The sequence below is a fragment of the Camelus ferus genome, chromosome 13 (assembly GCF_009834535.1).
Source record: "Camelus ferus isolate YT-003-E chromosome 13, BCGSAC_Cfer_1.0, whole genome shotgun sequence".
NCBI classification, from domain to species: Eukaryota; Metazoa; Chordata; class Mammalia; order Artiodactyla; family Camelidae; genus Camelus; species Camelus ferus.
In genome coordinates this window covers 3,521,438-3,534,369 of record NC_045708.1, presented here as the reverse complement: position 1 = coordinate 3,534,369, position 12,932 = coordinate 3,521,438, and the positions used below count along the sequence as shown (strand labels likewise).

Sequence of the window (12,932 nt, the reverse complement as noted above, 5' to 3'; positions counted from 1 at the left end):
CAGGAGGTGGCTGGGGAGGGAGCCCAGGGCCAACTCCTGCCCCACCTCACCCCCCGCAGGCCTTTGAGATCACGCTGGCGGCTGGGGAAGGGAAGGGCGCCAGCAAGCGCATCACCTACACCAACCCCTACCCCTTCCGGAGGACCTACCGCCTGCACAGTGACCACCCGGACCTGCTGCAGTTCAAGGAGGACGCTTTCCAGGTGCGGGGGCCATGCGTGGGTGGGGGGCCCGGGCGCCACTTCTCCCAGGACCTTGTCATGGGGGCCGCCAGTCAGCGCGTGTTCAGGGGTGCTGCTGCCACCAGTGGGTGTCACCAAGTCCTTGGGGGAGATAAGCCTGGGCTCCGTGAGGGGTGCTGGCAGCAGCCGGGGACTCGCCCTGCTGAACTGCTCTGCCTGGGCTCCGATCCCTCTCCTCGGCCCTGCTGGGGGCTGACCTTCCCCTGCGCCTTCACAACAGGGTTACCCAGACTGTCTGGAAATGAGGCTTTACCTGCCGGGCCTGTTTCAGGGGGAGCAGGTCAGCCTGTCCGTCAGCGGAGGGTGTTTGGCAAAATGACCCCGGAGGTGCGGGGAGAGAGGTCATGTCCAGGCTTTCTCAGCAACACTGGGAAGCTTAGCTCAGAACGTGTGTGCGTGTGTGCATGTGCCGGGAGCCTGCCAGCCCGGGGAGGCTGTCTGTCCGCGTGGAAGTTGCTGACAAGCTGGCAGGGGTGGATGCCAGGATCACGATGCTTCTCTCCAGGTTGGGGGAGGTGAGACCTACACCATCGGCCTGCGGTTTGCGCCTAGTCAGAGAGCCAGGGAGGAGGAGATCCTGATTTACATCAACGACCACGAAGACAAAAACGAGGAAACGTTCTGCGTGAAGGTCACCTACCAGTGACGGAGCTGCCGGGGCCAGCACGGCCCCACGCAGCCGCCCAGGGACTGGCTCCTGCCTGGGAACTCGGTGCCCGGGTGCTCCCCTCACATGACCCGCCCGGTGGCCCAGGAACTTGGAGGGAGGACGGCCCCCCCGCTGGGTGGTGAGGCCCAGCTCCAGTCAGGATGCTGCGGGTACCCGCTGTCTCTGCCTGATGATCTGCGTTCAGCAAGATGCATTTCGTGCATCATTTTAAGTGATAAAATTATGGGTTTTTTTTTTACTGCGTTTTATACAAACTATATTATTTGCTATGTAATATTTTATACTGGGGTTATTTCATATATTTTAAAGTTGTATGAAACACTAAACTTTTCCACGTTTTCCCTTTCGGCAACTTTCTCGAGTGTTTTCTGCTGTTGTCACCAATCTCAGAGGTTTTCTGTCTGTAGCACAAGCTTGGTTTTCCCTGGAGGACAACGTGGCTGAGGGACAGTTGGGTGGCCCGTGGCTTGTTGGCTTCTGGGAGAATCTGCCGGGTCCTGACCTGGGGGGAGGGCACCTCTGACCTCTGCTTCTGTCACACCTTCTCTGCTTCTGGTCCCCCTGCCTCCCTGTAAGGCCCTTATGACGATGTTGGGGCCCCAGGAAGATTCAGGGTAACAGTTCCGTCTCAAGACTCAATCTCCTTTACTGTGTGAGGTCACAGTCCCAGCGTCCAGGGATTTGGTCAGGCGGGGTTGGGGCAGGGAGGAGGGTGCACTATTCTGCCTGCCACCATCCCACTGGCCAGAACCTAGTCACGTGGCCACTCCTCGCTCCAAGGGGTCTTGGAAATGCTTGCTTTCTTTTGGGTGGTCGTGCGTCCAGGTGACTTTGGGGGATGGTATTACCATCGGGATGAGGGCAGGTTTTGGGGGCAGCCAGCAGCCTTCATCGTGGTGCCGCTGGTGGAGATGGTGAGGGTGGGTGGAGTGGAAGCATCCTGGAAGATGGAACTGACAGAGTAGGTGACCGATCATAACCAGGGAACAGAGCGTCACGACGTCTTGCAACCAGACTTGACTTTTAGTCTGCTGGAAGGACAGATGAGAAGGAAGCAGGGGAGCCTGAGCTCTGGCAACTGTGCTGGGCTGCCCCAGCTCTGGTGGGGAGAAGGCCACAGAGCCAAGCGAACACACAGATGGGAAACCCGACTCCCATGGAAGGAAGCCTGTTGGGGTGTGTTCTTTTGCCAGGTGAACCCAGGGGGGCTCCTGCGATGAGGAGCAACACCCAGGAAATGACCTGGCAGGCTCTTTGGAGAGACAGTCATCTAGGCGGCCCAGGATCAGATTGTAGGTAGGAGTGGGACCTCGGCTACCCCCAAGGAGCCGGACGTAGATCCCAGCCCTATCAGCAGGGTGAGGGACGGTACCCGGACTGGAAAAGAGCTGGCTCACGACACCCTGGGGAGGGGCCCCTGCAGCCCTGCCTCACCCCCGCTCACTGCTCACAGGTCTGCCCCGCCTGCACTAGGTGTGCGTCTGGAATGAGCATCGTGGAGGTTGGATTCCGGGGGTAAGAACTGCTTCAGGCATGTTTACGAGTCTCTACAACATGATAACCCACCAAAGTTCATCCTCTTCTGTTGTTCTGTTGCAGAAAAGTGTGTTACAGCTCAGTGTCACAGCTCAGTTGTGACAGCAACCTGGATCCGGGCGAGAGACCAAGCAGTACTCAGGGTTGGAGAACTCAGGTTTATTACGCCAGCGGGCCCAGAGGAGTTAACACTCCAAACTCTGGACCCCGTCTGTAGGTTTACACAGGCTTTTATAGGCTGCCAGTCTAGACTTTGTAACATTTTGCAACAACATATGCAAATAGGGTATAACAAAGGTGACTAATTACGAACAAGCTTTGTAGACATGGACCAATCAAGAGTGAGGGAAATGGACCAATCAGGAGTGATCAAAATGGACCAATCAGGAGTGAGCTCCATGTAAATGAAGCACTACAAACAGGCCAATCAGGAGTTAGCTCAGGACCAATAGAATCTTAGGGATAAGTTCCACTTTCCTAAAGTAAGCCGTTTCAGTTTAAAAAGCGAAATAATGCTTCAGGGCCTGGGAACCAAGTGGTGCTGGCAGGGAGGTAGTGGCCCTGCCGGGGGGTCCTGCCGTCTTTTTCATGGGGCTTCCCACCTCAGTTCGGATGCCTCGTGCTGTAAAGGGTGGCCTCTGAGTTCTGCACGCACACAGCGAGAGCTCAGCGTGTCCGTGCCCTGAGCCAGTCCAGGCACCAGCACGGCCGCCGACCTGGCCCCGCGTGGAGCGTGCTTTAGCAAGGAAGGCGGTTCTGGAGCCCAGCTACTTGCTGTCCTGGCTGCCGCTGGGTGGGAGGAGGAGGAGGGGGATGTGGGGAGGGGGTGCCCGATGCGGGGGTGTCATGGGATCCTTTCACCTTCATCTTCCATTTCCAGATGCTTCCAAGAGCTGGAAAATCAAGGGGCAGATCCATCAGGAGCTCATGTTGTCCACATGCAGGAGCTTCCTCACCCATCTAGTCTATAAACCAGGCTGGGGTGGGGGCCGTTCAGGACCTTCTGCTCCGGGTGCCCAGCTGAAGCAGGCCAGGCTGTCCAGACGGGACTCAGGCCACTGTCCCTGGCAAGCTGTGTCGAGGGACGGGCAGCAGCCCTGCCCTGGCTGGAGGTGGGGTGGAGGCGCCCCTCCTGGGTGTGCCTGGCTGGCCCGTGGGAGCAGGGGGAGGTGGGGCACACGAGGGAGCAGCATCCGCTGAGACGCTCGTTCACGGGCCTCACTGCCCGCATTAGTTCCTCCACCCATCCCTCCGACCTGGACCGTGCGCCCTCCTCCGTGCAGGAGGCGGGGACGTCGTGAAGCTGAGACAGACACCGTCCCTGCCCCAGGTCAGGAGGTGACCTCCGAGAGGGGCTCTGGCGATAAAAAGTAGGAACAGCCTAACAGGTCAGGCGGTGACAAAGTCTGTAAGAGGAAGAGCAGGAGACGGGCGTGGAGGAGGGTGCATTTTAGCAAGGAGGCGGGGGTCCCTGCCAAGGTGACTGAGCAGAGACTGGGTGAGAGGGAACAGTCAGGAATGGGGGTCAGGTCAGGGCTTGGGGCCTCGGGGACCACGGGCTGATTCTCGGGTGATGTGGGGGTGATGGGGCTGGGGTGGACAGGCGCCCAGCCTCAAGACCAGGACTGGGGGCCGAACTGGTGACCCGCCTTTCCCCTGTGACTACGGCCTTGGTGCTGCAGGGGCTGGTGAACCTGGGCCCAGTAGGGTGGGGCGGGAGTGCCGGGGGTTCCGTGCCTTTTTAAGTCAGAAGCAGGGATCTCCACCTAGACGATCTTCGTTTGCCCCTCCCTCCTGTCCCTGCCTCCAAGGCCCCTACCCCAGGGAACTGTGGCCTTCCCGTCACTCTGGGACACACAGCCCTCTCTTGGGCACAGGCAAGGATTTGAAGCCCCTCCAGAGGGTGAGAATCGGGTGCAAGTTGGGGGCTTGTGTTTGTCAAAACTGTATGCTATTCTGAGCATTTTCTTTTTTCCCCCTCCCTTTTTTTTCTTTCTCACAAAGAACAGATTTCTTTTATGATAAATTTTCAACGTGAACTAAAAGCTGTGGCTGTGATCTGGCCATCTCAGGGCCCTTCCGCAGGGACCCACACCCTGGGTCCCGTTCACTGTGCACTCTGGGGTGCAAAGGATGGGCCTTCTTCCTTTATGAACCCAAAGTGCTCTGAGCCGCCACCCTCGACTTGGACCAGCATTTTCATTTTCCTTCTGACTTCCTGGTTGTCAGGCCCCTGGTCCAGCTGGCATCTGCAGCTATGGTGGGTGATTTACATGAGAAAGCCGGGCCCAGCCGCCTGGATGGATCTCCGATAAGAGCCCGGAGCTGCTGCCGCCTGCTTCCCCCCACACAAAGATGCACCATCTTTCAAAGGGAACGTTATCATTTCCATCAAGGACATTTTTTAGAATTATTATTTTATTTCTTCCCTCCTGCCCCTCCCTCCTCCCATCCCGACTGAAAGGTACTTTTAACTAAATGGAGTCAAATGAAAGCCAGATTAGCTGCTTTGCCTTTCTGGTGTCTGATAATGATTTAATATGATGTTTGTCTCTCTTTGGAAATAAATGAAGGCACCTTTTAAAACGGTTGCCTCAGGTTCTGCGAGGTTGGGGAAATCAACTATTATGTTCCTGTAACAGCCTTTTTTCCTCCCAGTGTGGAGGGTCGGGTGTGCACCCCCTGACCCCCCACAATCTACATGTAGCAGTTGTGGTTTCATTTTCCAGGATGTGTGCTGAGAACTTTGCGAAGAAGGAGAGGAGGAGGGGCAGGGAGGGAAGCAGCCCGTGGCCTTGAGAAGTCATTCAAGGGGGTTTGTCTGGCGTGGCCTGAGCATGGTGGGGTCGCCCTGGTCCCTGGGGGACGCAGCCCTTGAGGCTGGTGGATGATGAATGTGGAGGCCCTTCCTGCTGGTGAAGGGAGACAGCTCATTTGCCCCTTTCCTTTCGCCCACTTCTGTCCCTCTCTGACCTTAAAAGAATCTTATTATAGGAATGAGATTGCTAAGCAATTGAACCTAACCGCTGACTTACACTCTCCTGAATGCATCCCATGCCTTGTCTAACCCGTTGATTCTTTTCCTAGATAAAAAGTAAGAATGAAGGCTTATGTAAAGAATGACCAGCTCTCTACACCCCACGCCCCCAACCCCGCAGCCCTTAGCCATCCTGCAGGCAGATTGTGGGGCAAGATAATGTCTGAAGAGAGAGTCAGCCGGTCTGCACGTGATGGAGAAGGATGCAGAGACCACCCTCCTGTCTCCGTGATTCACTGAGATTCATCTTCCCCTCTTTTCTCTTTTAAAACCATCACTGCTGATCAGAACTTCAGTGGTGGTCTCAGGACAGGAGTCTGCCTTCTCCCCCGCTTGCCAGCTTTTCTGATTAAAGCTCCTTTCCTTCCTACTGACACTTGCCTCTCAAATTACTGGCTTCTGAGCAACGGGCAGTCGAATCTGAGTCCAGTGGCACACGGACAGTCGAAACATTCGCTTTAGGACACATCCGGCAAAGGGCCCCCGTGGCTCTCCTGACCCCAGAGCCGAGCCAGGTCCGGGCTGGTCCGTGGGAGGCTGTGCAGAACCAGTGGGGCCTTCTCTTCATGTCGGGGCGGCCCACCTTGGGACAGCCAGCCGTGTGTCACCGGTGTCACCACACTTCTCCTCGCTTCTCCAGGGCTGCTAGGGAGGACTTGAGAGCCACGTGCAAGTCAGACAGTGGTCTGGGGGACCGTCACCCCACCTGTAGCAGGTTGAGTCGTGTCTCCACAAAATTCAGTTCAGACCACAACTTCAGAATGTGACCTAATTTGGGACCAGGGCCTTTGCAGATGTTGTTAAGGTGACGATCGAGAGGGAATCATTTGGATTGCCATCCTACCATCATACAGGATGGTAAGTCCAGTGAGCGTCCTTCTGGGAGACAGGAGAGGACACGCAGAGAAGCAGGTCACCTGGCGGTGGGGCGGAGACCGAGGTGAGGCGTGTGCTGACCAGGGGCCGCCGGGAGCCGCTGGAACCCGGAGCGGGGCTGGGACCCACTGTCCCCCAGAACCTGCGGAGGGCCGCAGCCTGCCCTCCCCTGGAGCTGGTCGTCCGGCCTCCAGGACTGCGGCTGGGGGGTGCATTTCTGTGGTATTGAGCCGCCAGCTTTGTGGTGACTTGTTAGGCCGCTCCAGGAGACTAACCGAAGGAGTCCGGGGGCCCACGCGGCCCCAGAGTCTTAAATATCCCTGAAACCAGCCAATCAAAATGTCCCGTCCTGGGGAGGGAAGGCCCAGTATAATCTAAAGAATGACCCATTGACAGGTGACCCTTGGCTGCGCGTGGACAAGCTGCCGGTGGCCGTCCTCGCGGGCAGAGTAGCTTCCTGTACCCCTCTGTCCGAGCCTCCGCCACCTGTCACCTCGCAGCAGCCGGACCTGCTCCGTGAATCAAGGCTCCAAGGAGTCAACCTGGAAGTAGTCACGCACCAAAGCGACGTGTTCCTGCGCAGGAGGCAGGGTCACCCAGACGGGGCTCTGACGACGTTTACGGGAAAAGAGTCAGAATAGCCCCCTGGTGCGCACGGCCCAGGGTGCAGGGGGGCAGGCCCGAGGCTGACGGCGCCCGGGGCTGAGCGGGGGCGAGGCCACCGCGGGGGGGCCGAGGCTGCCCGGCTCCACGAGGCCCAAAGGCCGGCACCCGGGCCGCAGTGTGATTGCCACCAACACCCGCCTGGGCCTCCCCTGGCTGCCACCCTCCGTGCCTGAGATGAAGGCAGGGGTCCTGTGGAGGCCGTGGGCGCTGAACTCTGCCCGGCTCCGCCGCCTTCTCCCTCCACAGCGGCTGGGGCGGGGGTGTGGGAGGGCCTGAGCCAGATGGGCCCAACCCCCGGCTTAGTCCTTTCTGTGGCTGCCCTAGGGGTGCCACCTCCTCCTGTGTGAGGTGGGGGGGTCCTCGGTCTCCTCTGTGAGGTGGGGTCTAGTAGCTTGTACCCCTTAGGATCTTGTGAAGATTGGACTCACGTGGGGGAGGAGCTGATGGCCACGCATGTCTAGTGTGGTGGCCACAGGACTGTTCCTAAGGATCACTGCTGTCCCCCGGATGGCTCTGACTGAGCAGTGTCCTTCCTCCTCAGCTGCAGGCTGGCCGTGGGTCCCCCTTGGCTGTGGCCGTGTCCCAGCAGGTGCTGCTCTCCCTGGCCCCACGCTCAGTCCACGGGGGTGGGGAGGGGACAGCTCCTCTCACCGTTGGCCGCCTCCCAGTCAGTCACCTGTTACATTTCGTTGAAATGTTTTTAGAAAAACGGATTTGAAATGTTTAGTCCTTTTAAAATGGAAGTATAAACTTTGACCCTTTTCATCCAGTTTCCCCTGTTAGTCTTGGACTCCAGCTCTGGCAGCTGGACGTTGGTGCTCAGAAGCGTGACCCTCTGTGTCTCGAGATACTGACACTCAGGACCTGCGCATTCCAGATCCCAGAGCACCCTGATCACACACCCAGGCAGGGGAAGGTGAACAGGTACTTTCACGTGTGTAGCTGTCCTCGTCCATGTCTGTCTCAGCTGCACAGCGCTGGGCAGGGCGTGTGGTTTCCTAGAAGGTCATGAGGACAGAAGGCACGCCGTGGGGCTGACTGACCCACACCCTGGCCTCGCAGCTCACTGGCCTCTGAGGCCCAGTCATTGCTTCCTCCCCACCTGTGCTAGTCGGCTGTCCTGACGAGCACCACCGACGGGGGCTTAAACAGCAGAAATCGATTCCCCCCCAGTCCTGTGGTTGGAAGTCTAAGTGAGATCAAGGGGTCGGCCGGGCTGGTTTCTCCTGAGGCCTCCCCCCTTGCCTTGCACACGGCCGTCTTCTCCCCGCGTCCTCGCGTGGCGCCCTCTGTGCGTGTCTGTGTCCTGATCTTCTTTTACAAGGACATGAGTCCTGTCAGGTTAGGACCCACCTATGACCTCATTTTACTTCATCGCCTCTTTAAGACCCCCATCTCCAAATACAGTCATGCTCTGAAGTCCTGGGGATCGGAGCTCAACAGACGAATCTGGGGGACACGGTTCAGCCCGTAACCGCAACTGCTGGCCGCCACACTCACGCTCTCCCCGCGCCTTCCCCTGGCCCTGTCTCACTCCCCCGCCATCACTGCCCCCGCTCCCTGAGCCCCACGGCACCACCTGCGCTCTGGTTGCCGTGGCTGCTCAGTGCAGCCCCTCTGCCTGCTCCCAGGCCGTGGAGCAGGGAGGCGGGATCTCAGCCACACGCTGAGTTTCTTCTTGGATCTGTGGCCCTGAATCTTAAAATGGCCACAGCCCAGCGGCCCTCCCGCAGCTCCCTGGCCTGGCTCTTCTCCGGGCTCCTGGGTGAGTGGCCCCCCAGCTCCCGCCCTCACTCAGCCGATAACTTCGCCTTGCTCTTCGGGGGGGAAGAGAAGCAGCTCGAGCGGAGCCTCCCTGCGGCCCCACGTCCACCTGCGGCCCAGCTGCGCCCCAGGCCCCTGCCTCACCCGCCTGCCGGGGGCCCGGTGTCCTCCGTCTCCCCTCCAGCTCCCACCCTCTCTGTCCCTCATACAGGAACTCTTGCCAGTGTCACCCATGGCCGGTGTCTCAAACCCCCGACTCACTGTGCTCTCTTCTGCTCCGTGGAGACCTTGTGTCCAAGCTTACCCACGGCCCCACGAAGCTGGAGTCACGGCCACTGTCGGTCCCCTTTGCTCTGGCTGCCTGGCACCACGGCTCCCCCGCCTGGTCCCCTGGAGTCAGGGAGGCCAAGCTCTCCTGCTTTGCCACCAGCCTCTGCCTCCTCCTCAGCCCGGCCTGACCCCGACGTGGGCCTTTGGCTGCGGCCTGTCCTCACTATTTGTCCCAGGGGCCGCCTCCTGCTCCGTGATTCTAAACAGCACGGCCACGTCTGTGACTCCGCACCCATGTCTTGGCCTTGACCTCCTCCCACGCCGCCTGGGGCTGCTGTGCTGAACCTGCTGCTGCTCTGTAGGTGGTCCCCAGACTCTGCTCGCCTGGGGTGGCCCCCGTTTCCCGCCAGAACGCCCACTCCCGTAGAGGGACTGTGATGGGAATTCAGGTGTTCCCAATTTTCCTATAAAGAAGTGTTACAATCAACAGCCTTGTACCTGGACTTTCCTGTTCTTATGTGAATGTTCAATAGGCCTGAACTACTGGGTGTCCTAAAAAAAGAAACATCTTTCTATTTTTAAAGTTATATGTGCACTTTGTAAAAATAGTCAAACAATACTGAAGGGTATAAAATCAAAATTAAAATGTTCTCTCCTCCACCCACAGAGACCAGCTACGCTTTCCAGAGGAAACTATTTCTCTTGGATCCTTCTATAAAACGTTTATGCATTTTAGTGCATAAATACGTATCTTTTTATTTGCACATGGGATAACGCTCTTTTTGCTCGCTTAGTTCTGTATCCTCGCCATCTTCCCGAAATGTAACCTACAGGTCGCACTGAGCCGTCTTAACTTACTTCTTGCCGATATCTTACTGCACATCTTTAAAGTTTTTGTTTTAAAATACACATTCAGATGAGGATATACATTTTAAAGGTGGCTTGAAGATTAATAATACAGTGAATACGCAGGAAACCGCCACCTCATGAAATGGTCTCTTTGAAAAAATTTCATTTTAAATCTCTAGGCTGATCTCAAGAACATAATTGGCTTTTGTGTATTGATTTGTAACTGGCGACACTGAAGAACCAGTTTATTAATCGCAATGCTTCAGCTCTGGGGTTTATTCGGGTGCCTGTGTGAACACTGTGTCATCTGTGGGCGTGACAGCCTTCTCCCTCCCTTCCAAGCCTCATCCCTGTCCTTCTCTTGCTTGTCCTGAAGCCTGGGCCAGGCTTTCTGTTAGGTCGGAATGAGGGTAGCACACATCCTTTGTTTTGTTCCTGATTTTAAAGATGGTGCTGTCCGTGTGTCGCCATCAGCATGAACTTGCATGACCACAGCGCCCTGTCTGAGCGACGCCTGGCAGAATCAGGACGCCCCGGAGGTCACACTGGAAACCACTTCTCTGCAGGGTTTTGGAATCGAGGAGCCGGGATAATGTTCCTTACACCTCTGCGGGCGGGGGCTGGCGCGTACTTCTCCACTAGGCGGTCTGGTTAAAGTTGAGACGGCAGCTTCGTGAGTCCTGATCAGATCAGGAGCGGGACTTGGGGCCCCATGCACAGCCCCCACCATGGTCAGCTTCACCCCCCAGGTTGGGCTTTTGTCTTCTCGTTTTGTTTGGGGGCTTTTTCATGTCACATCCGTATCTGTATGTTTATCTTACTTGTTTCACTCTCAAGTGTGACATGACCAATGTTTTTTGATAATAATGTGCTGGGATTTGCTAAAAAAGAGAAAAACAAGAAAAAACCTTTGGAGTTTGCCCTAGAATAAATGAAACTCTACTGCCCTTGCTTTTTTGGCTCTGGCTCCGTGGGCATGTCCCTGGGTCTCGCTGGTCCGGCCGTGGGTGGACGGTGGGCGAGATAATTTATACCCTCCCAGAGTGTTAGCCGTGCTCAGTTCCCTGCTCACACCACGGGCAAAATGAAGACCCTTAGCTTCTTGCTGGGCGTTTGGTCTGAGGTGGAATCAGCTCAGCGGGATGCAGATGGCCCGACGCAACAAGCCGAGATGGGTACTGAGAAATGGGCTCCCTGAGTCTTGCGGCCCAGTCCTCGGGGCCTGGCAGGAAGGTAGCGCAGGGTACGCACGCGGAGAGGGGTCTGCCCACCTGCTAAGCCCGTCTCTGCGGACGGTCTGGGAGAGCCTGCCTCACCCCTCGCGACTCGTACCTGCTGGAGTGGGAACGGAGAGGCCCCAAGGGAACTGCCGAATCAGCAGCATCGCACCCTCCGTGGTTGCCTTGGTGCTGCGTCCTGCTGTGGGGACCCTGGGACCACTCCACGGGGATCACCCCCAAACCCCTTCCTTTCTGAGGCTGGGCCACTTGCTGAGGCGCTCACCAAAGGAGGGATTGGTTTGGGTCAACGATTTAAAGAAAGGCCAGGTTTGGTTTCACTCCAGCTTATCACCCCTTCATGTATGTGAGTCCACGGAGCAATTATTTTGCATTGATTTATTTATTTTTTGGATCGATTTTTTAAAAGGAAGAAATGAGAGTTGTGTTTGTTTTCATATTTATTTTTTGGTGGGGGTGGGGAGGTAACTAGGTTTATTCATTTATTTTTAAATGGAGGGACTGGGGATTGAACCCAGGACCTCGTGCATGCTAAGCACGTGCTCTGCCACTGAGCCGTACCCTCCCCACAACCAGGGATTTTTTTTTTAATGAAAATTTTTTTAATAGTGAAGAGCTTGCGTGAGGAGCGTTATGCTCCGGGTTAACACGTCCTGACGGATGTGTATTTGCATCAAACCTGCAGGCTGGTCTTGAGCCCTCTAGTGCCCCTGGGACTCACTCCCGTGCAGTGGGAACTCCCAGTTCTCAGACTGGAGGAAGGTGGTGTGTCCAGCGGGGGAAGGGGAAGGAGCCCATGGACGGAGTGACTTCAGGCTGCGTCCACTATGGTCAGTGGGCTCCGTGGGCCAGTGGAGGACATGCCTGGTGACAGGGCACTGAGGATGACGATGCTGGGACACTAGCCTCCCAGCTCTGCCCCTAACCAGCCGCTCCAGGAGGGGGGAAGTGTTCCCCCCCCACCCCCACCCCCAGTCTGGTCAGCCTCGTGCAGGCCAGGAGGAGGACTGGATGGCGAGTTGGGGGTGTTTGCAGTAAAAGGCTGGCGGGGACTGAAACGGGATGTGCAGAGGGGCCGCCAGTGTCTGTCGTGGTCTTCCTCTTTCCTTTTTAACTTACAGCTGGGCGGCAGGAGGGCCAGGAGCCCGGACAGCCATGTGTGGGAGGAACATTCCAGAACGCTGGCTCAGCCTGCATGTCACTGCAATAATGGCACCACTCTGGGACTTGCCTCCCCCAAATAACAGTCCTAAAATTTCCTCCAAACTGTTGAGGGGGCTGGAAGGTGTCGGCAGCCTTGAGCAGGCTTTGTGGTGGGCATGATTCTGGAGGCATTGCCGGGCCGGCTCGCTCAGCAAGTCGGGGTCTGAGGGTCACAGATGCTTGTTCCCCAGACATCTCAGCTCCTTTTCAAGCTCGTTGAATGATTCGACCGGAGACTGAGCTTGACGGGGCTGGGGGGTCTCAGCTCCACGCAGCTAGGAGGCTCACATCAATCTCCAAGGTGCTGCCGGCCGGGCGCGCAGGCCCCGGCTCATAGGAGATGCTCAATTCATATTCCCCCAAGGCGTGCTGTGGGGACGAGGCCCCTGGCTTCCAGGTGTCATCTTGGCGGTGGTTGTGCTTGTTTGGGAAACTGCTTTTGTTTGATTTCCTTTGCAGCTCTCCCTCACCGACCCCTGCCCCACTTACTAAGTGACCCTCAAGGAGCAGAGCCAGGAGAGGCTGGGAGGCAGAGGCCACACAAGCAGCAGAGTGGAGGGTGTGGTCCCTGACTCCGTGGG

The 12,932-nt window shown here is 57.1% G+C and overlaps 1 protein-coding gene across 1 annotated transcript in view; it reads left to right on the top strand.

The window, feature by feature from the left end:
- The window catches only part of NPHP4 (nephrocystin 4), a 102,935-nt gene extending 101,679 nt beyond the window's left edge, over positions 1–1,256 (top strand). Inside the window, 2 exon segments of the mRNA XM_032495045.1 lie at positions 60–203; positions 748–1,256. Of these exon segments, the coding sequence (XP_032350936.1) occupies positions 60–203; positions 748–888 (285 nt within the window). The 3' untranslated portion in view covers positions 889–1,256.
- Positions 1,257–12,932: the final 11,676 nt, after the last annotated feature.